At 41.9% G+C, this 23,927-nt stretch overlaps 1 protein-coding gene and 1 long non-coding RNA gene across 2 annotated transcripts in view; one reads left to right on the forward strand and one right to left on the reverse strand.

Moving 5' to 3' along the window:
• The window catches only part of SUCLG2 (succinate-CoA ligase GDP-forming subunit beta), a 292,253-nt gene extending 283,723 nt beyond the window's left edge, over positions 1-8,530 (reverse strand). The window contains exon 1 of the mRNA XM_019024673.4: positions 8,374-8,530. Coding sequence (XP_018880218.4) covers positions 8,374-8,457 — 84 coding nt within the window. The 5' untranslated portion in view covers positions 8,458-8,530. The remainder of the gene's footprint in view (positions 1-8,373) is intronic.
• Positions 8,531-8,592: 62 nt separating this feature from the next.
• The window catches only part of LOC134758062 (uncharacterized), a 105,080-nt gene continuing 89,745 nt past the window's right edge, over positions 8,593-23,927 (forward strand). Inside the window, exons 1-3 of the long non-coding RNA XR_010132868.1 lie at positions 8,593-8,963; positions 22,068-22,132; positions 23,671-23,764. This is a non-coding gene — a long non-coding RNA (uncharacterized lncRNA). The remainder of the gene's footprint in view (positions 8,964-22,067; positions 22,133-23,670; positions 23,765-23,927) is intronic.

The following is a 23,927-nucleotide window of genomic DNA, read 5'->3' on the forward strand; positions in this document are numbered from 1 at the left end:
ATGGATCAGGCCACTCCCCAGACACTGTACCTAGAGCCCTGAGCCCTGCTTCAGGCAGGGAGGAAAGCATGGTGCTGTTCCTCTCCACAGGCCTCCCGACTTCAGCCACAGACAGTAAGATGGGGGTGGATCCCTTACTTAAAACCAGACAATATCGAAACAATAAAGTTTGGCTGGGCACGGTGGCTCACGCCTTAATCCCAGCACCTTGTGAGGCCAGGTGGGTGGATCTCCTGAGGTCAGGAGTTCAAGACAAGCCTGGCCAACATGGTGAAACTCCATCTCTACTAAAAATACAAAAATTAGCTAGGTGTGGTGGTGTACACCTGTAATTCCAGCTACTTGGGAGGCTGAGTCAGGAGAATCACTTGAACCTGGAAGGTGGAGGTTGCAGTGAGCCAAGATCTCACCACTGCACTCAAGCCTGGGCAAGAGAGTGAGACTCTGTCTGAAAAAATATAAATAAAAATAAATAAATTCAGCTTTCAGAGACACTGAAATGTGAAAAAGAAAAAAAAAGGAATCTTACAAAGAAATATAAGTAATTGTCACAAGCTCACAAAGCTATGGAGTGCTGAAGGCAAGAGTTAAAACCGGGCAGTCTGATTCCACTCATGGTGTACGTCTAGTATCCTGGCATAATGACTCACAGCACTGAATCGATGCCAAAGTCACCCAAATGATCTCCATTCTTGCATTTCTCCAACCTTCTCCACACTATATCCAGAAAGAGTACTCTACACATTAAACTGCCCTTGCCACTTCACTGTCTAAAACCCTTCAATGGCTCCCCATTGCCCTCCTCAAGAACAAGCTTAGCTTCATTACCAGGCCTACCAGGATCAGCGATCTTGTCCTTGCTCTTGTCTCTGGCCTCATTTCTCACCGTAAACTCTACAAGGCAGCCCTCCTGAACCTCCTTAGGGCTCTCAAGTCACAACTCTGGGACTAAGACAGCCCACAAATGGAAATACAGCAAGCACAGGGAGAAACGGATGGGAGCAGAAAAAAGATGCTAGTCCCCCCACTCCAACCCACAGGACCCAAACTTACACAAACCATGCCTTGAGCTTTGCCATGTCTCCATTATCAATTCATATGTGAAATCCCTCGAATTATAAAATAAAAATAAAATTCAAAGGTAAATGTTAGAAATCTATGCATTTATAGCTACTGCCTAAGTCCTATTCTTTTGGAATCATTTCTAGAAAGGGTAAAAGCTGACCATACTCAGTACACTGCTCAAAGTCTGAACCCAGAATACCAGGGAACTCCATCCTCCAACACCATCCCCCAAAGCCCACTCTGCAAAGGCAATGACATTTCACAATTTCTCCAGCATTCTTGAAACGCTGAGGGCAGTAGTTTGTGCTAAGCACACAGTGAAAGTCATGTCCAGTTGGCCGTTGGTTCATGCTGTGGCTACTGCCAATTCTTTAAGTGTCCCCTCACCTCAAATCTTTGATGCACGAGGTCCAGCAGCCGTCACTACTAAGTCAACACTGAGACATGTAAATGTTTGTGAAATGAGTAATAACCAGGATGGTACAATTAAGCTCCCCTTTTAGCCTCCCCACTGCCACCTCAGGCCTCACCAGACATTCATCCCAACTGTGGAATCCTGAAGATAATCAGAGCCCGGGAGGCAGATCTTCACCCCTCTGAGCCTCAGATTCCCCAGAAGTAAGCTGGGAACAATAACTCCTATTTCACATGGCTACTGCAAGGACGAAGTGAAATAAAATGTATGGAAGCACCAAGCCAGTGACTAACCCTGAGATGGCAGCACATGATAAATGCTTATTGAATCTGGGAAAGCAAAATTATTCTAGCTCAATAAAGCCTTTTAAAAAGACCAGCAAATTTAGCTTCAAATTCAGTGCAAGAGAAATAATCATCCTGGGCCCACCATCGGGTCATATGCCAAATGTCTTAAATATCATCTTATTTAATCTTTGTAACCATCTGTGCAAACCATCCCGTTTTCAAGTAACAGTAAATTGAGGCTCAGTCAGGTTCAATAATTTGCTCCAGGTTGCAGAGAAAGAACATGGGAGATCCCTTAAGAATTTGAACTCCGTTGAATTTGAACCCAGACTTCGTGTCTTTAATCTCCCTACCACTCTGTTGACAAGACCCTGAAGCCAGAGAAAGAGGAAGGTGGATAAGAGTCCAGAAAGGGCAACCGTGCCAAGTTGATCAGCACGCCTTCATCAGCACAAGTCCAAATGACCAAAGGCGAGTGTCACTCAAGGGCAAAAAGATGGGGAAAGGTAAGCAATCAGTTTAACTGCTTAGTACAGCCCAACTAGGATCTTTCAGTGACAGAGCTTAATAATGTAACAGCATAAGTCCTTTATCAGCATGAGGCGGGTGACTCCCTGGCACTGTGATTTTAAGCAAACGACTATAGGGCCTCTCTATGCCTCTGATTGCTTCTATAAAACATGGAGACTGTGAAATCTCCCCTGCAGTGATGTTGTAAGGGTTAAAGAAATAATGTGTGGAGATTACTTCACACAGTCTTGTTATATACTACATGCCCAAGGAACAGTTCTATGATTATGAGGACCCTTTCACAACTAGGATTTCTATAGTCCCTTCCTTCTTCCTCATTTGCTGAAATGAGCCACATCATCCCTCAACTTCTCCTGTTCCTTACCTCCCTCTCCCTTCTCTGTGCACCCTACTCATTCACTGAGACCACAAATGCTTACTGAATACCAACTCTGGCCAGCTGGGGAATCACTCACGCTGTTACATTAAGCTGTATCACTTTGCCTTTGCGGAGCTTACATTCTTACACTTGTAGGAGAGCGGGGAAGATGGCCAATAAACAAATAACATTACCAGGTACAGTCAAGTGTTATAAAGAACAAAGCAGATAAGGGTACAGAGAATAATCCCTGGAAAGGCAGGGCTGGGTAAGGTAATTAGGAAAAAGCCTATCTCAAGAATCAACGTTGAATCAGAAAGCTGATGAAGACAGAGATCAGGCAATGAATGATCAGAGGGAATAGTTCTGCAGACACAGGGTAAGTGGTTGACAGAGGCCAACAGTATCTTAGAAGGCTAAGAACACAGCTCAGTTGCAGTACCCACTATGTTTTAGTATAACTACAGGTTTATAGGCCAGTTGTAACTCTGTGCCCTCTGAAGGTAGGAGCTGTGTTTCTTACTCCTGTCTGCATTCACTCGGTCATATTTATCTGCCCAACATTCTATAAAGCATGAGCTGTAATAAGCATTCAGAAAATATTTGCTACATAAATGATATTTGTTTGATTTTTCAGTTGTGGGGGTTAATTTTATTCCCTGCTGAGTTCTGGGCTTTCTGAAGCCCGATTTAGACTTCCTTGTATACCCGAAAGTGTCATTGTCCCTCAACTTCTGCTATCCACCGCCTCTCCCTTCTCCATACTAAACTGCTCACTACAACTACTCTCCCCCTGTTCTCTCACCTCTGCCTCTGCATGAATTCACCTGGACTGCCTTCTCCGTCACCTCCACCTTCCTCACAAACTCTCAATATTAATCTCCAAATTTCATTAGTGTACTGATATTATCATTTGTTCAAATATTTCCAAATCTCTCAAGTTCTTCAGTAAAACTTTTCCATCAAGTAACAGAAAGTGATGCATCAAGTGACAATTGCAGATTGAGTGGTAAAGACAGCTGAAGGACAAATGATCTGAGGTTACTTATGTAATTTCTTTTCCTCCCCCAAATATGCCATATTTCCGTGACTTTCTGGGCTTTGCACCTGCAGAACTAGACCAGGGTCCGAGGGCAGGAAAGTTCTCACTACTGTGGGTCTGTGCACTCAATCACTCACCCATAAAAGAAATGCCTTATTTACAGTAAACAAAACCAACTTAGGACAAAGCTATCACTTAACGGTCTTCCCCACAAGGAAGGTCAATAGTTTAGCATCTAAATTATTTGAGATGGATTCCCTTTTCTAAAAGCAGAAATTGCAGCTGTACTTCATTTTAAAAAAAGAAAAAAGTCAAATATTTATTCTCCTAGGCAAGAGGCAGATATAGGTAAGTCACAACTTCCAATGCAGCCGCCACAGCCTCATTTAGCTGATAAGAACTTGCCCATAACCTTTAGTCCTCACTTATAAAAGTCATGCATCCATCTTTCTCCTCCCACTTCCGTAAAGGCAGAAAATTAGGCTGGAGCCATTCTTTCTGAGTATACAACAGCAGGGGCATGGGTTTAAGCAGTTTCTTTGACAACATACAATCCTCTGTAAGTCCCTGGACAGAAGCTCTGGGCTGCACAGTAAACATACAACAAGGATTCTAAAATTGGAGGCCTGGCCAGGCACAGTAGCCCACATCTGTAATCCCAACACTTTGGGAGGCTGAAGGGGGCAGATCACCTGAGGTCAGGAGTTTGAGACAAACCTGGCCAACATGGTGAAACCCCATCTCTACTAAAAATACAAAAATCAGCCAGGCATGGTGGCGTGCATCTGTAGTACCAGCTACTCAGGAGGCCGAGGCAGGAGAATCGCTTGTACCCAGGAGGAGGAGGTTGTAGTGAGCCAAGATCAGGCCACCGCACTCCAGCCTGGGTGAGAGTGAGACTCTCTTTCAAAAAAAAAAGTAAAATAAAATTGGAGACCTGAAAGGCAGTGCTTCTCCTACAAGAGAGCTCCATGAACTTCCACTAGCCAAAGAGAGGGGAAATACCCTAAGAGACAACAAAACTGTGCTTAGACTTAACTTTAAGAACCATTTCAAACTCAGTGTCCTCAGCCAACATTTCCCCTAAGACTTGACTGGCAGTATGTACTCATATTTTGCCCACCATGGCAGTGCCTTGCTTTATTACACCACCAAGTACTGCACACTCTTTTCACTTGACTATATGGACACAGCAACATGGCCCCTGTCTACCAGGATTTAGGTCTTTGGAAAGACTTCTAACCATGGTTAGACCCTTACTGCTAAATTCACTGAACACCACTCTGCTAAAAGTTTCAAAGCCAGCCTAACTTAGATTTATAATAGGGGGCATGTACAGTACATTAATTACATGCCTGTGCTTTGGCTGCCAGGACTGGGATTCAGCCTGGTTTAAACCCCTGAAACCTCCTTAGCAGATCCTGCAGGTCTCCACATGATTTGGCCCTTGTCTTCCTCTCAGACCTAGTCCACTACCACTTTCCCCCTCTAATTACCTAGACATGCCCAGCTCATTCTCATCTCAGTCTTTGCACTTGCTGTCTGCTCTGCCTAACACACTCTTCCCCTTAGTCTCACCTAGCTGGCTACCTTTCATCACTCAGGTCTCAGCTCAAATGTCAAAAAGGCCATCTCCAGGATCACTTACATATAATGCTGAGCAATGTGAAGTATGTGTATGCATACATATAATTTCACCTAAAGTACAAAACTGAACAAAACCAGTGTTATAAGTCAGGGGACTGGTGACCCTTTGTAGGGTGGAGGTAGTGACAGGCAGGAGCACCAGGGGGCCTCCGGGTTGTTGTTAAATGATCGTTTTCTTCATCTGTATCTAGTTAGCTGGGTGTGCATTCAGTTTATGAAAATTCATCAAGTTGTTCATTTGCAATTGTTCATTTTTCAGTATGTCTTATATTTCAGTTTAAAAAATTATGCCAATCAAAAACACACCATATCAAATAGGTCTCCTCTGATCATCCAGTCTAAACTACCCTGCTGTGAAGCAATCCATTCTCCATCCCATGACCCTGACTGATTTTCTTCACAGAATCTGTCATTGGCTGAAATCATTTTCATTATTTGTTATATGTGTACTGGCTCACTCTCTCCCACCTCCATTAAAATAAAGTATCACGTGGCCAAAGACTCTGCCTGCCTCATTCACCATCCCCAAACCCCAGGGCCTACAACAGTCCTGCCAAATGGTATGGGCTGAATAAAAACTATATGAAAAATAAGAAATGACTAAAGTGGACCCTTTAAGGACGTACTATCAATCAAAAGTCAAAACAGTAAAGCTAACAGCAAAGGTGAAAAAAAAAAAAACCTTCAATGACACTAAGCATCAGGAATATGTGTCAAATGTTAAATTTAACCATAGGGAGGAGGTAGACAAAATGTCATTTATGGGTATCTTTGAGAGACCAGTTAAAGTTATTTCTCTAAGCAGAAACTGGGTCTTTTATTTCTGTACAGACAACAGTTTTTCACAAGGCCTGGTGGTATAAAATAGGTCTGGGCCAAGAGTGGCAACAGATTTCTGAGACACTTGGTGAGGATTCTTAAGTATGATGAGAGAAGTGGGCCATGTTTAACTGCAATGTCTGCCACGGGCAAGGGACTATGGAAACATAATATCAAATCAGTGTACATGAAACAGATCATAGGAAGCACCCAAGAATTTGAAAATAGACTTTATTACAAGTCATGAGCAATACTCACCATTTTTATGGACAATTCTAAGATGGTCATAAAGAAAAAAATAAAAATGTGTCAGTGGTGCTAATGACTTGGATGTTATATAGTTACTACCGGCAGGCAGATTAATTTGCATGTTGATATAATATATTTTCATGAGGAACTATATACTCACCAGGAAACAGCATGGTGTAACGGAAACGTAAAGGTAAGCCTTTACTCTGGAATGCCACAAACTCTCACTGTATCATTGAATATGTCATTGAACTTCTTTAGGCCTCAATTTCTCTACCCATGAAATGAGCTGGCTGGACTAAATGACTGCTAATGTCCATTTCCAGTTCTTGGACACTGTATACCTTTCTATCTTTAAAAAAACCTATCTTTACCTTCTAAGAATTTACAGAATAACACATCATCCACAAGTATGTAAATCATAGTAACCAGATGCGGTGTGCTAACAGAACTTTTTACCCAGTTTTCTTGACAAACCAAGAGTATCTCTCCCCAACCAGATTTTCTCCTGGGTTGCGTTCAGCCTCTTATTTCTTGGTTAGGGAAGTAGGCTTCACATAATTCAGCTAAACACTCTGCATTTTCAGTTTCTCTGTACAATTCATGAGTTTTCACTGCCCTGGGCCCCATGTTTCTCATCAATTCAAGTCTACACTCATGGTTAGCACCCTAGTTCTTGTTTTTTCTAACACTTAAATAATGAATAGGACTTCATCACCTGGAGGTATTCTCCTTACTCTATTACAACAGTTATTAGTGAGTTTTAATTAGACAAAACTGCCATTCCTTTTGCTACCTCACTATACTGTCAAGCACCTATTAAGAATATTATAGTAGTAAGTATTAGCACCTTTTAAATTTACATTAACAATAACAGAGAAATGGGGAGGCAGGAAATGAAAGGAGAGGGGTAAAAATAGCTCACAGATGTCATAACCAAAGTTTAGAGTAACTCAAAAAATCATTAATCGCTATTTTTTAAATTTTCTAAAAAACTATACTATGCACATCCTGGTTAAAATTGTATGAGTGATAATTTGCCTCTCATCAATTAAAAATGGGGAAATAGGCAAGGTCATTAACTCTGCTGTGGCTGAATCCCAGACTGTGCTTTCTTTAAAAGGGAAGAGAGATAATCTACAGAGACTAACCAGTTCAGTGGTTGAGTGATTTCTACAAGAGTCATCACCAACTCAAAACTTTCCTGAAGTCCTTCTGACTATTGTAACGCTTGCCATCTGCAGAAGGTAAAAATCTGCTAGAGGCCAAGTTCCAATCGCTATCCAGCCCAGCACTGACCCTCTTTGATTTCATTCTCCATCAACAAGGAGGACATGGACAGGGTCAATGGTCTAATGCGTTTTAGTGACAGGCCTGATTTTTCATTGGAAAGAGGAGAAAGATCGTTTCCCATTTTTCTCCTTGGCCCACGGATTTGACCAACTCAGGCACATTAAAAGTCTGCAAAAGCAGGTAGCCTGCAGGAAGTTCACCCTAGGGGGTGAGTTCCTAGTTGGGCTGAAACGGGTTGCCAGGCATGTTTATCACGTGGCCTAAATGTGCTCAGGGTTAGTGTCAGAAGTTTGAAAAGCAGAATTAGTAGAGCTGACAATAAAACCTCAGGGCTCCAAAACCCGGTCCAAGAAACTTTTCTTAAACTTGCGTCCAGCGCCTGCTTCAGCGCCTTCACCGTGAGTCTGCGCGGACAGACAGCGGAGACTCTAGTGCGTTGGGTCGCTCATACCCCGAGGCACCCGGGGCTGCCGCCGCGCCGCCCCTGCCCCACACTGGAGCGGGGTTCCCTGCTGCGCCTGGACCCGGCGCCGCGTCACCTCCCGAAGTGGGGCGCCCGAGGGGCCGCGCAGGAGGTCAAGCGGAGACCAAGAGCAGCAGGGGGCGAGGGAAGCCCGGGCAGGCCGGCGCCGCTGCTAGCGCCCGCAGCTCCTGCCGCCACGCTCACCTGGGACCCGGCCGCCAGGAAGCGGGGCCGCAGCGCTAGGGCTCGCAGAAGCTTCCCGGCCTGCGCTGCTACGGGGGACGCCATCTTAAACAGGAAACTCCGCACGGGGCAGTAGGGCGGGCGCGGGCAGGGGAAGGAGGAGGAGGAGGAGCAGCGGGAGGAGGGGTCGGAGGAGAAGAGGGCGCGGGGAGGAAAAGGAGGAGGAGGCAGAGGCGGGCCGGGCCTGCCCCCTGCGTCCCGGGGGCATAGGCGTTCTTAAGGCTGCAGAGCCCTGGGTCCCCCACCCGGCCCCGGTTCACTTTGAGCGGTCCCAAGGCCTGAGGGCCTACTGTCCAGTCCCCGGGTTATCGTCCTGAGCAAAGACAGACCCGGAGCCCTGCGGTCTTGGGGCTCAAACAGTCCCTGGATGGCCAAACAAGCGAATATTCGCCATGGCAGTGGGTGCTGGAAGGGTGGCTCACGGAGCTGACGCCCTCTGCAGAGAACCGTGGTCTAGTCCTGCGGTCACGAGGCCTATCTGGGACAGTGGTGTTTGAGCTGAGACTTTAAGGAATAGAGACAGGTGAGGTTCCTGCAGCCCAGGGCCTCAGGTGAGTCAAGGAGAGGCCATTGGAGGCTCTCCATCCCTTAGGGAGTTGTGGGTGTTTTGTTTTGTTCTATCCTTAACCTAAGATCAATGTAAAGCTGAGAGATGAAGCCGGGTGGGCCGGTTGGGGACTTGGAGAACTTCTCTGTCTAGCTAAATGATTGTAAATGCACCAATCAGCGCTCTGTGTCTAGCTAAAGGTTTGTAAACACACCAGTCAGCACTCTGTGTCTAGCTAATTGGGTGGGGACTTGGAGAACTTTTCTGTTAGCTAAAGGATTGTAAATGCACCCATCAGTGCTCTGTGTCTGGCTAAAGGTTTGTAAACACACCAATCGGCACTCTGTAAAAACGCACCAATCAGCGCTCTGTGTCTAGCAAAACGTTTGTAAATGCACCAATCAGCACTCTGTAAAAAGGGACCAATCAGCACTCTATAAAATGGACCAATCGGCACTCTGTAAAATGGGCCATTCAGCAGGATGAGGGTGGGGCCAAATAAGGGAGTAAAAGCTGGACACGGGCTGCCAGTAGTGGCCCCTAGTTGGGGTCTCCTTCCATGTTGTGGTTGCTTTGTGCTTTTACTTTTTGCAGTAGCTCTTACTGCTGTTCACTGTTTGGGTCCGCACTATCCTTATGAGCTATAACATTCACCACAAAGGTTTGCAGCTTCACTCCTGAGGTCAGGGAGACTGTGAACCCACTGGGAGGAATGAACAACTCCGTATGCCCCACCTTCGAGGGCTGTAACACTCACTGCGAAGGTCTGCAGCTTCATTCGTGAAGTCAGCGAGACCACGAACCCACAGGCAGGAACAAACAACTCCGGATGGGCCACCTTTAAGAGCTGTAACACTCACTGTGAAGTCTGCGGCTTCACTCCTGAAGTCAGCGAGACCACGAACCCACCGGAAGGAAGAAACCCCAGATACATTTGAACATCTGAAGGAACAAATTCTGGTCACGCCATCTTTACCGCGAGGGTCCGCAGTTTCATTCTGGAAGTCAGCGAGACGATTAAGAACCCACGGGAAGGAACCAATTCTGGACACAAAGCTATTGGAGGATTTTAAGCCCAGTAATCAGAGTGATAAAAGCAACATTCATTTGGAGTTGTGAACCCCAAATACCTGACACAGGTCTCAATCAATTTAAGAAGTTTATTTGGCCACAGTTAAGGACACGTGCCTGTGACACAGCCTCAGGAGGTCCTGACATGTGCCCAAGGTGTGGTGGAGGACACAGCTTGGTTTTATACATTTTAGGGAGATATGAGATATCAATATATGTAAAATGTACATTGGTTTGGTCCAGAAAAGCGAGACAACTGGAAGCAAGGAGGGGCTTCTAGGTTATGGGTAGATAAGACACAAAGGGTTGCATTCTTTTAGGTTTCTGATTGGCCTTTCCAAAGGAAGCAATCAGCTGTGCATCTATCTCTGTGAGCAGAGGGATGACTTTGAATACAATGCGAGGCAGGTTTGCCCTAAGCAGTTCCCACCTTAACTTTTCCCTTTATCTTAGTGATTTGGGAGTCCCAAGATTATTTCCCTTTCACAGAGTTTACGTGAGTCTAAGCAATGTGCATATAATAAAAACAACAGCAAAGTTACTGAATGTGTGCCAAGCACTAGACAAATATAAACTTGTTTAGTCTTCATAGCAAAGTTTTAAATGAGTAGAAGTGTACAATCCCCATTTTGCAGAAGAGAAAACTGAGGTGCACAGAGGTTAAGTAACTTGCCAGAGGTGGCAGGTCTGATAAGAGATGAGATTCACATCCCTTCCACCCACCCCCAAATTAAGCACTATTTTAGATTTTTTTTTTTAACCTTACTCATTCTTGAGCATATGATCATGAAAAAAGGTACAATGTGACATAAGTAGACAGCTGTTGCTACTAGCTTCTTTCCTAATCTCTCTCTTTGGAAAGTGGGGGAGCTGAGGATTTTTATTTTAATATGATTTCTAGCCCATTTCGAGCCATAATTTTACCCACTAGAGGTAGCATCTTTTGATGATAAGGATGATGATGATTGTTTAAATCAATTATTGTCACGATGATGGCAAAGTGGCAAGGTCTAACTCCATCCTACATTTATTAGTTTGTATTCTACTCAGAAAAACTGCACTCTTTCCATCATCTCCATTGATGAAAGAAAAACTTCAGCTAAATTAAATGTAAAGGAGTTTAACTGAGCAATGAACGGTTCGCCAATCGGGCAGCTCCCAGAATCACAGTGGATTCACAGAGACTCCAGCGCAGCCACGTGGTGGAAGAAGATTTATAGAGGAAAAAAGGGAAATGACTTACAGAAATCAGAAGTGAGGTACAGAACAGCTGGATTGGTTACAGCTTGGCATTTGCCTTACACAGTTTGAACACTCAGCAATGTATAAACGGTTAAAATATGGCCACTGGGATTGCCAAGACTTAGCTGTTGTTTTAGGTCCATACTTCTAAGTTAGGTTTTCAATCTTGTCTACCTATTAAGCTAGGTTGCAGTTCGTCCACAAGGACTCAAATACAGAAGTACCGAGTCTTTCTTAGGCCATGTTTAGTTCACTGTAACACTATTCGTCGGTGAATTCTTTTATTCACTTGTATCACTGTGGACTCGTGGATTCTTTTTTATTAAATGGCAAACCGATGCTCTTTCCTGATACATACACTCTGCTGCCTCTGTTTTCAGTCATTTAATCTTCACAGGAGCCCTGCAAATGGGGTCCTACTATTATTCCCATTTTGCCAGAGAGAAACTTGGCCACAGAGTTCCACATGACATTTACATGACTCTAAGGTCAAGTAACTTGCCAAGGGTGACACAGCTTGGGATCAAATTTCCCAAAGCTGGACTCCAATCACTCTTAGCACCCTCCTCTTGACAAAACTGGATTTGAGTTTCCATATTGTTCATCATTACCCCTACTGGGTCCGCCGGGATAGAGCAAAGACTTGCTAATGTTTGAGAGTGAACGTTTAAACTTGGTGAGAGCTTGTGAACATTTTGCCAAAAGGAGGAAGACCACCTATAGAATTAATCAAAGGCTGTTTATTCAGACGTTACTATGCTAAGGGAGTTGGCTACTATCACTTTCCTTCCAAATGAGACTAGAAGTCGTTTGAAAGAAGTGTTAGTTTTATAGAGATAAAGGAGAGACTCTTAAGACTGTCTTTGATTGATGAGTGTTCTTTTAAGATGCGATTATTCTATTATGGGGGGATTTTTGAAAGTGGAGTCGGGAGAGGCTTTCTGATTGTCATCCAAGTACATTTGGCATTCTTTGATTGGTTCACTATCTACTGATGCGTAACTTGGGGTCTTTCCAGGGTTATCAGCCTCCTAAGAGTTTTCCTGTCTGAATTGGAAGACTGTCTCATCCTTGGTTCCGGGGTCCAAATCTTTCATCAGCAATTCCTCAGTGTCTTTACTCGTATTATCTCATTCTGCCTTCTCTGCAGGAAGGGGGTAGGGGAGAAGGGACAGAAGGAAGAAAGAGAACCATTTATGTAGCACCTCCAGTGTCTAGCACTGGACTTGGATTAGAAAAAGTAATCAATAAACATATGTGGAATGAATTGCATTGTAGAGTTCCCCGTAAGATTTCTCCCTATTTCATACTCCCCGCTTCCACCCTCCAACCTCCCCAAAATAGGAATCTCTTTGAGAACAGGGAATCTAGATTCTACCAGAGTTCTGCACTGTGCTTTCCTAGAACAAGCATTAAGTTTTCAGCCAAACTGGATTGGATTCAAATCTGACCTCCACCCCCTTGAACACCTGTGACTAGGAAAATACCTGGTTCATAGGGTAGTAGTAAGTAGTCAGTGATGAGATGTTGCGTGTAAAGACCTTGCACATAGTAAAGACTTCATAGATGTTCTTTTTCTTCCTCTAGTGGGTCCATAACAAATATTTGCTTGATATCAAACGTGAAACACTAGGGCCAATCTGAGATGTAGGTTAGGAGACCCCTGACACTTTGTAATTTATCTTGATAGCACTGGAGAATTACAGAGATGTACAAATGCCAGACAAAAGTATTAAGAGTCTAAAGTGGTTGCCTCCAAGAAGAGGATAGAGAATAGTGGTCAAGGAACCATTACATTTTGTTTTAGAGTTTCAAATATTCAGATTCCTGGTCTCCACCTCATACTCATGAAATTAGAATCACTTAGAATGGAGACTGGGACCTGCATTTTAAATAATCTTTTCAAAGTGTTCTTTAGTTTGAGAACTAAAAAAGCAAACAAAGCAAACCATAGTGGTGAACTCTGAAGATGTTTCCTGGTGAATCCAAAGACGAGTTACTCTGCTATCCCCCATTTGGTTCCTAAACGTAGGACAAAAAGTTGATAAATCATAGATGGAGATGATGACTGGTGCTTTCAGAGAGCCTTGACACCTGGTACCAGACCCAGTTTCTACCCGTGGTCTAAATCGGCTGCGACATGTAGAAGCATTGGCTTAAGGTGAATGAACAGCTATTCTACGCTTTTGCTGTGTCAAAATGGCAATTGTGAACTGCTTGAACAGTAACTATGGCCATAGGCAATAGCACTATTGAAAGCATTCTGCACTCTGGTATCAGACTGAAGCACAGAGGTAGACATTGCAAGTGTTGACTCTGTGATTTAAAAGTTCCATGACCCTGGACCAGTTACTTAACAATCTCAATTCCTTGATCTGTGGAAAGGGGATTATGATAGTACCTATTTTGCCAATGAGATGCATCCTCAAACACTTGAGATCCTAGTGGCTGTTACCTACCATGCCTTCATTATTTGACTAAGAACTCTTTTTTGTGTGTTTATTTCTTTAGTATTTACATCTGTGAACCTCAGTTTTTCTATTAGTAAAATGAAGGTCAAGTATGACATCTTATTTGAGCTGTGAGTTGACAGTGTAACACTTCTCATAAACTGCATGCATTTGAAATATGAAGTTGTAAAACTCTATGATTAAGCTTTGTATTTCTAGCACCTTGGCTATACTGTTTCTTATTCAGTTAATCGTTGCAAAAAGAAAAATAAAAACATCAGCAGGCCTATATGCCTTCGCTTTCATCTTAGCAGTGCCTGTTAACAGTGAAATAATGTGCTCATTTTCATATTCGCACTGATTACTCTAGGGGCGCAGATTTACCAGAGAGACATATCATGAAACCCAGCAAAGGGATACTGCATCTAGCAGTTCTGGTGGTGTTTTATCATTACCTTTTCACTTAAGCATAAAAACTGTTTGACAAATACTAATTGTAACCAGCAGAGCTGAATAGAATATTTTAAGAAACAACCCTAATTTTCATGAATTACATATTTGAGTTCATACTGCTGCATGTCAAGAATGAAAATCACTATTACAATGATGAAATAAAGGGCATCTGTGGATTTCATTTGGTTAATTTTTTAATGGATAACAGATTTCTGGAATTTACAGGAGACTAAACTTTTTGGTCTTTCATTATATGCATAGGTAATATCACTGTTGCTATTTGTGATAGCCATTTTAACCAGTGATTCAGTTGTATTGTTTGCCAGTGGCACAGAAAGAATGGTCACTGTGCTCAAGTTATTTTTCCCTCTTCAATAATGCATTAAAATGATTAATTTTGATGGTATTTCTCAGCAGCTTTATTTAAATGACGGTCCTCTGTATCTGTGGGTTCCACATCTATGATTCAACCAACTGCAGATTGAAAATATTCTGGGGAAAAAATAAAAAATAACAATAATAAAAAATGATACAAGTAAAAAAATACAGTGTAGCAACTATTTTCATAGCATTTACATTGTATTTGGTATTACAAGTAATCTAAAAATGACTTAAAGTATACAGGAAGATGTGCATAGGTTATATGGAAATATTATGTCATTTTATATCAGAGATTTGAGCATCCATGAATTTTATTATCCATGGGAATTCCTGGAATCAGTCCTCCATGGACAGTGAGGGACGACTATGTAAGGTGCCCAGAAGAAAAGGGATTTATGACAAAAAGTGTCTCCTTTGCCAAAACTGAAGTGTGCTCAAGAGAAATTCTCACTGCATCCTGGAGAGAATTCACAGGAAGCAAGTTTAGAGCAGTGGTGACAGGTCAAAGTCAAGATAAGAAAGGAGGAAGAGTAAGGAACATCATTAACTTAGGGAAGGCCCAGCTGGAGACAAGGTCAGCGGAAGAGACTAAAAACAGAGAACAAGATGAAATGGTGGAAACAAGGGTGATGACATTCTTTTGGCAGGAAGTTTGGAGCTGGATGAAGAAGATGGTAAAAGCTGAGGAAAGAACATTTACACAAAGGACTGTGGAGGTTCTTGAACCGAAAGAGAAAAGTAGCATTAGATTGACTGTGGAAAAGAAGTTAGAAACAAAACCTAAATTCTTATTGCAATTGGAACCTACGGAGTTCAGCACCTTCAATATTATTAAGATAGCTTCTTTTAAACAGTAAAGTAAAAATTAAAGGAACATTCTTTTACAAATGTCCTGCCTCATTATAAAGTGAGCAGCCACAGCAGTGGTTCTTTTTCTTCTTCTCTTTTTTATTTTTTGAGATTGAGTCTTGCTCTGTCACCCAGGCTGGAGTGCAGTGGCATGATCATAGCTCACTGCAGCTTTGAATTCCTGGGCTCGTGCAATCCTCCCACCTCAGCTTCCAGAGTAGCTGGGACTATATATATGTGCCACCACACCCGGCTAATTAAAAATATATATATTTTTATACAGATGGGCTCACTATGTTTCCCAGGCTGGTCTTAAACTCCTGGACTCAAGCTATTCTCCCTCCTCAGCCTCCCAAAGCTATGGGATTACAGGCAAGAGCCACTGTGCCCAGCCACAGGCGACAGTTCTTAGCTTAGGTGTGTAACGGAATTCCTTTGGGCCATCCTCTCCAGAAGTTCTGATTCAGTAGGTCTGTCTTGGGGCTTAAGGATCTGCATTCTTATAAATAATGCCCCTACTCCACTGTCTTTGTTGTAGGCGGTTCATGCTTCATGGTTGGAGAAACACCAACATCAGCCGGGCGCAGTGGCTCAAGCCTGTAATCCCAGCACTTTGGGAGGCCGTCACTGGCAGATCACTTGAGGTCAGGAGTTCAAGACCTGCCTGGCCAACATGGTGAAATCCCGTCTCTTCTGAAAATATAAAAATTAGCCAGGCATGGTGGCAGGCACCTGTAATCCCAGCTACTTGGGAGGCAGGGGCAGGAGAATCACTTGAATCCAGGAGGCAGAGGTTGCAGTGCATCAAAGGTAGCACTTTGGCATAGCTAGAGGGAATATCAGCAGCTATCCAATTCCCACCTTTCACATTTTCTCTTCCCTTTCTTCCCCTACTTCTACCATCCTCTTCAAACTTTCCGCAGCCCCTCTAAAACCTAATTTACTACATGCCAGCAAGAAGTATGGACTGAGGCTCCAAAAGATGCCTCTTTGCTCTTCCCTCTGTCTGAAACACCCTTCCCTGTTGTTCACCAGCATGAGTTTCTCCCATCCTTTGAGTTTCAGTCACCCCCTTCAGGAAGCTTCCCTGAAGCGGGAGCTAGGGGTATCTCAGTGGTTATTAGAGGTTTGTTACTGCATTTGCTACTTGTCTGCTTCATCCTTCAGGATTTTAAAATCTGCAATGACAGGGACCGTGTTCTTGCAGTGTTATTATTCTGCCCACAGTACAGTGCCTGGAAGACAGGAGGTGCCCAACTGCTATTGACTGGATGGGTAAATAAATAAAGATGAAGCTGGTGCAAAAATCTCCCTAATAAGAAGATGCAAAGATTCATGAGTGTCTAGAAATCTGCCAGTAGTCCCCAGTGAGAAAGGAAGTGGAGGCCCATGAAGGGAAATAACCTGCCCTGTGTGATGCACTACACTAGTGGTTTTTATGTACAGTTCCTCAGAGTCCTTGGACACCGTAGAACTCCACTTCACTCTTTCTCCTTCTCCCTGCTTTTATTGAACACTTAGGTGCTTTCTAAATGCTTTACAGAAATTATCTTAATCCTCACCACCGACTTATTTTACAGACGTACAAACTGAGTCTTAAAGCAGAGAGTAAGTGGCCTGATGTAATGAATAGGAGAAGGCCAATTCCAACCAATCTGGAATTGATTCTAGGCCAGAATTGTCCAATAGAACTTCCTGCGATGAGGAAAATGTTCTATATCTGTGCTGTACATTATCATGCTATGTGGCTATTGAACATTTGAAGTATGGCTGGTGCAACTGAGAAAATCAATTTTTAATTTGATTTGATTTGATTTAATTTATACTTAAGTTTGAATAGCCACACATGGCTAGTGGCTATCGTACTGGTCAACATGGGCTATCTAATTCTGATGTACAGTCTCTGCATCATCATTCCATTTTCTAAAGTGGGTTTCTCCCACAGCAGTTGTTAAAACAAGGATTTGGATACAAAGAGATTATTTAAGAGGTGATCCTAGACAGCAGGAGAGGGATTGAGGAGGTGAGATGGAGAAGGTGAATACTAGTAAAAGACTACATTGATATGCTGTAGGCACTTGAGGTTTTTGTTTGTTTGTTTGTTTGTTTGTTTGTTTTTGGAAACCTTCGAGAGACTTATGGAAAACACTGTATAATTGTTTCATTGAGGAGCACGGAACTGATCGTGTTTATTCACCAACTCTCATGCCTTTTTGGTTGAAGGATGCTCCTAGGGGCATTCACACCTGCTCTGAACTCCTTCTTCATCTCCAGCCTGCCTCCCTTATGGGCCATTTCATGCCACTGTACCTAGATAAAGCCTTAGGGCCAAGAGATTCAGGTGCTTGAGGCTGGGTCTATCCTTCTGAGCTGCAAATAACTTCCAGGGTGGATCAAGGGAATGTGGGGTCAGGGTAGATTATATTGCCTCTCATTTGCAACCAACCATATTAGCTCATATTAGTGTTTTATCTGGAATAGGAGGAGAAGCATTTGAGACTGTTAGAAAAAAGGTTCTGCTATTTAAAAAAAAAAGTTTTGAAACTGTAGCTCTAAACTACATTCCTACCTGTTTTCCTGACCACCTCAATTACTAACTTGTATCCTGTTCCATATTATTTCTAGCACAGCATGGATTCTCTAACATTCTTGCAGTCTGGGCCCTGCAAGGTAGCTGTAAAAATGCCGCCCTGGGACTTTCTCAGTGGAGACATAAGAAGACTCAAGCATTCCAGAAAGTGTTTGTTTGGTTGGCTTTTATTGATGTATATAAAAAGATTAGAGACAGCAAGAGAAGAAAATCAGAGAAAACCTATACTTGGTTAAAAAAGAAAAAAGATTTTACAGCAGAAGTAGATAGAAGTGGTGCAAATGATGATTTCTCCTCTTTTGATATCAAGCTTTGTTAAGTTCCTGGAAAAGCAAACGTGATTATGGCAGGAGTAAATTGACTGAAAGCCAAGTCAAAGAGGCAGATCAGCTTCTGAAGGAGGTCTGCTCACTTCAGCAAAGAATGCAGGGCAAAGAATCCTAGACTTTTGACCTAGTTAGGCCCCCAGTTCCTACAACCATGGGCTGAAATAATGTGGAGAACTCTTGATATTGTAGGCAAAATGAATGTTAGCAGAGTTCCATCAGAGATAATGGCTGGCCATGAGCTAAAGAGGGTTTAGCCACCACAAAGAAGAACCTGCCTGTAGAGATATCTCTAAGCTAAAAACCTCTGCAAGTTTCCTTTCAAAATTCTACCTTAAAAATTGGAAATAACCTCAGATCAAAGTTAACCCAAGAGTTTCCAGAAGAGTGAAGTTCATAATGCCACAAGGAAAAAAACTAGAGGATGACTAAAGTAAAATTTCATTTAAAAATTTTTATTCATCTAGCTGAGGTTGGAAAGAGTAAAATTTTTACATGAAAATATTAAGTATCTAGAAACTCTTATAAAAAGAAAAATTAAAAAGCACAATGATAGACAAAAATGATGAGAATAAACAATTCAGAAAAAAAATAGAACTGATCCATAAAAAGAAAAAAATGGCCAACTTCACTGATTGCATTGAAGAAACACAAAATAAAATATAATACTGCCTATTGAAGTTGTACATTTTTAAATAAATTAATTAAAATGCCCAATGTGGGTACAATTGTGGAGGCAGTAAGCACTCTTCTACTTGTTGGTAGAAGTGGAAATTAAATTGTTACATCCTTCTAAAATAATTTGGCAATCTATTAATATATTCAGATCCTAGAATAGTTTAAAGCCTCCAGTCCAATAATTTATTATATCTATATATTGTCTGTTCATATATTTTCTATTTATATATCTATAATCTGTATCTACATATATATCTAGCCTACTGCCTATCTTTGTAAATAAAGTTTTAATGGAACTCGGCCGTACTCATTAGTGCATGCATTGTCTATGGCTGCTTTCCACCTGCAATGGTAGCATTCAGTAGTCGCCCTGGAAACCATACAACTAAAAACATGTAATATGCAGCCCTTTGCAGAAAAAGTTTGCTAACCCCTGCACCAGAATATAAACTCATTGACATGTAAGCTCAATGAGTGCAAATAATTTGTCTGCTTTGTTTGCTATTGCATTCCCAGTGGCTAGAACAGTGCCTGGCACACAGTAGATGCTCAATAAATATTAGTGAAGTCATCAGTTGCTCCTATTAAAGTATATTCATATTGTTTTTACATTTAGTGGGTTTTTGGTTTTACAAATAATGTTGCAGTGAACACAGATCTTTGCTTACTTTTGCAATTATATCAGACACAATATTTAAAAAAAAATAGTTAACAACTTTAACAACCTGGAAAAATACTGTTGATATATCAAATTTTTAAAATAGACTAAAAATTTTATAGATGACTCTAAATTTTGTTTTTAAAAGTGTGTGTGCGTGTGTGTGTGTGTTTGTGTTAACTATAAATAATTTGAAGGCTAGGAGGTGGGTGGGGTGATTTTGATTTCCTTTCCTTTCTTTTCTTTTCTTTTTGTTTTTTGTTTTTTTTTTTCCTGAAGTGGAGTCTCGCTCTGTTGCCCAGGCTTGAGTGCAGTGGCACGATCTCAGCTCACTGCAACCTCTGCCTCCCAGGTTCAAGCCATTCTCTTGCCTCAGCCTCCTGAATAGCTGGGATTACAAGTGCACGCCACCATGCCCAGCTAATTTTTGTGTTTTTAGTAGAGACCGGGTTTCACCATGTTGGTCAGGCAGTTCTCGAGCTCCTGACATCGTGATCCACCTGCCTTGACCTCCCAAAGTGCTGGGATTACAGGCATGAGCCACCACACCCGACCCATTTCCTTTATTTTCTAGGCTTTCTACAATGAACACAAATTGATAGGAAAAAAATAAAATCTATTTTTCTAAAAAAATTAAAAGATCCTTTTCCTTTTGTTACTTCCATGTCCTTTTTTTTTTTTAACTGTAATGCTTTCTGTTGCTACAAGTAAAATCCAAATTCTTCCACCTAATGCTTCATTCTATAGAGCCTCTGGTTTAAATATATGTTTCTGACTGTCTCTGCAATGGCTCTCCTGCACTGATGGTTTATTTACCCAGACTGTGATACTCTTTGTCCTCAGAAAAGGCCATATACATTCTAGTTTGGCACAGGTATTCACAGCTTTTGAACTGTCCAGAATGCCGCCCTTTCCACCACCTTCCTGAGCTCACTGCTGCAGTGCTTAGCTCTTTCCAGTAGCCTTCCTCAGTCCTTCTCACAGTCAAATCCTCCATCTCTAACCTCCTGCAGCATCTAAACCCAGTTGCCTTCAGGAGACAAAGCAAGGAAACCTAAATGAATAAAGTAAGCCAAACAAGGGAATAAGGAGTCCTGGGAGCCTTGATAACATGTATGTGTCCTATCTAAAGGCAGTCAAATAAAATAAAAACATTTTTTTTGAGAAGAAGATGAAACAAAGGCAAGGATGTTGATAAAATTTGCCCTGTAGACCATGACCTTATACTGCCTGATCTTATAACCTACTTGAAACTTTGCTTTAAAGCCTGTGGAATTCAGGAATGCAGAGAGAGCTGGGGGAAAGTAAGAGTTAACTAAAGTTCATCACAGCAGTGTTCACAATAGCAAAGACATGGAATTAACCTAGGTGTCCATCAATGGTGGATTGGATAAAGAAAATGTGGTACAGGTACACCATGGAATACTATGCAGCCATAAAAAAGTATCGTTTCCTTTGCAGCAACATGAGTACAGCTGGAGACCATTATCCTAAGCAAATTAACACAGGAAAGCCAAATAGCACATGTTCTCACTTGTAAGTTGGAGTTAAGTATTGGGTACACGTGGACATAAAGATGGAAACAAGAGACACTGGGGACTACTAAAGGGGAAGAGAGGAAAAGGGACAAGGACTGAAAAACTGCCTATTGGGTACTATGCCCACTACCTAGTTGATGGGATCCTTCATACCCCAAACCTCAGCATTACACAATATAACCATGGAACAGACACCCCTGAATGCACATGCACCCCCTGAATCTAAGACAAGTTCAAGTTATTTAAAAAAAAAAAAAAGATGAAGATGGGGATAGGTTGAGAATGAGGAAAGAACAAGAGGTTCTGGGATTAAAAAGAAAGGTGAGGATAAGGCTTAAGAATGGAGTAAGGATGTCTGTGGTAGAAGATATACAGTAATTTTTAGAATGAAATTCTGGTGTTTTATTTTTTAAGCTACAATATCTCTAGTATTAATATGGGTTAATAAAAACAGCCCAATGAAAATATTACTTCATATTTATTTATTTATTTATTTTGAGACAGAGTCTCACTCTGTTGCCTAGGCTGGAGTGCAGTGACATGAACTCTGCTCACTGCGACCTCCGCCTCCCAGGTTCAAGTGATTCTCCTGCCTCGGCCTCCCAAGTAGCTGGAATTACAGGTACTTAGCACCAAGCCCAGCTAATTTTTATACTTTTAGTAGATACAGGGTTTCACCATGTTGGCCAGGCTGGTCTCGAACGCCTGACCTCAAGTGATCCACCCATCTTGGCCTCCCAAAGTGTTAGGATTACAGGTGTGAGCCACCAAGCCCAGCCTCTTGCTTTATCTTCTATACCTGCCCCAAACTTCTACTTGTTGTAACAAAAACAACAAATGGCTAAGCTGTGTTGGATCTGTGTTTTGTGCAGGCACTGTGCTAAGCAGTTTTACTGGAAGTGTCTACCTCATTTCGTTCTCTGAATAGCTCTAAGAGGTAAGTGCTATTGCACTGTTACAAAATTAGAAGGAAAACGTACAGAGAAGCAAAGTAGTTTACCTTAGATGGCATGGCAAGGAGGTTTCAGGATTGACATTTTACCTTAGACTCCAGTCTAGAGTAGTTCTTTTTGTTTCTCCGGGGTGCAGCTCTGAGGTAAAAGAAAGGGAAGATTTGGTAGCAAGGGTGTAAATGAGGATTTCATTCCCTCTGCACTATTGTCCTTTTGGGCTGGACCATTCTTTGTTGTGGGGGGCTGTCGTATGCATAATGGGATATTTAGCAGCATCCCTGGCCTCTACTATTATATGCAGTAGCAAATGCCCCCTCCTTTACACTTGTGACAATCAAAAATCTTTCTAGATACTGTATCTTTCTAAATGCTGTAATGCCAAATATCCCCTAGAAGCATGATATGGTTTTGGTGTGTCCCCACCCAAATCTCACCTTGAATTGTAGCTCCCATATCCCCATTTCTTGTGGGTAGTTACTGAATCATAGGGGTGGGTTTTTCCCATGCCATTCTCATGATAGTGAGTAAGTCTCACAAGATCTGATGGCTTTATAAAGAGCAGTTCCTCTGCACATACTCTCTTGCCTGCTGCCATGTAAGATGTGCCTTTTGCCTTCTGCCATGATTGTGAGGCCTCCCCAGCCATGTGGAACTGTGAGACCATTCAACCTCTTTTTCTTTATAGATTACCCAGTCTTGGGTATTTCTTCATAGCAGTATGAAAAGGGACTAATACACGGGGGTGGGGAGGAAGAGTAAAATCTCCCCTGGTTGAGGACCACTATTATAAATATTTGTTCTTAGAGCAGAAATACCGTAACACTTAATATTGCCAATCTCACCTTTTTGACCTTTAATAATCCTAGATGTATCTCCTCCCTCCACTAAAAAACCACCAAAAACAACAAAGATTATTGCATGAAATGTTTTATTTTCATATATCTCATCTTTTAGAGTGGATTAATTTTTTAAAATTATAACAAGAGGGAGGCAAAAAGTTTTAACTCATGAAGCAATCATTAAATGAATTAAAATAGTAATTCTCATGTCATTAGTTTGATTTTAGCCAAGCCAATGAAGCACTATTCTAATATTCTGCACAAAATAGCAAATTTCAATTTGAAAATTCTCCAAGCCATTAATGGTCCTGCTATCCATCCGATTTAGTAAGGGTTCAGAGCATTTGTGAGCTAAACTTTCTCAGGAAGTCATTTTTATACTATCGGCATTAGCCTTTGCCATTAAGATCAGCTTTTCCTTGATACAATGAGTTTTTATGTTATTGTCTGTGTCTTGTGGAAAAGTATAATTTTTAATGAAAGAAACCTAAGATTCTTTCATGAGGCTCCAAATTAGGCTCCAAATTCCCCCACTGTGATTTCATCTCATCAGTCTGTGCAAGGGGAGAGTTTGGTATTCCAAAGAAAATCAATTCAAACTACTAAAAACAACTGAAAAGTATGAAAAATATTTTTTAAATATTTGAGTATGACTCAAAATACATGCTTTATTTATTGGTCAGCGTGAACAACCCCAGAAGGAAAAAGAGTGCTGTTGTTAAAGGTATCTGGCATCATGGACCCAACCATCACCAGGAGTTTCTCACTTCATCTCTGGTGAGTTTCTCTGTTTAGCATTCCTTTCAAAGTAGTTTTTTTCTCAAGGTGGGGAACCTAGGAGCTCCAGTGTCACATCCATACTTCATTATGACCAAAGAGGAAAGATAGCCCTAGCTCAAGTCTCAAAATATCTAAAAGACCCTCATGAGGTCAGCTGGAG

Source organism: Gorilla gorilla, chromosome 2 (genome assembly GCF_029281585.2).
Source record: "Gorilla gorilla gorilla isolate KB3781 chromosome 2, NHGRI_mGorGor1-v2.1_pri, whole genome shotgun sequence".
Classification (NCBI taxonomy): Eukaryota; Metazoa; Chordata; class Mammalia; order Primates; family Hominidae; genus Gorilla; species Gorilla gorilla.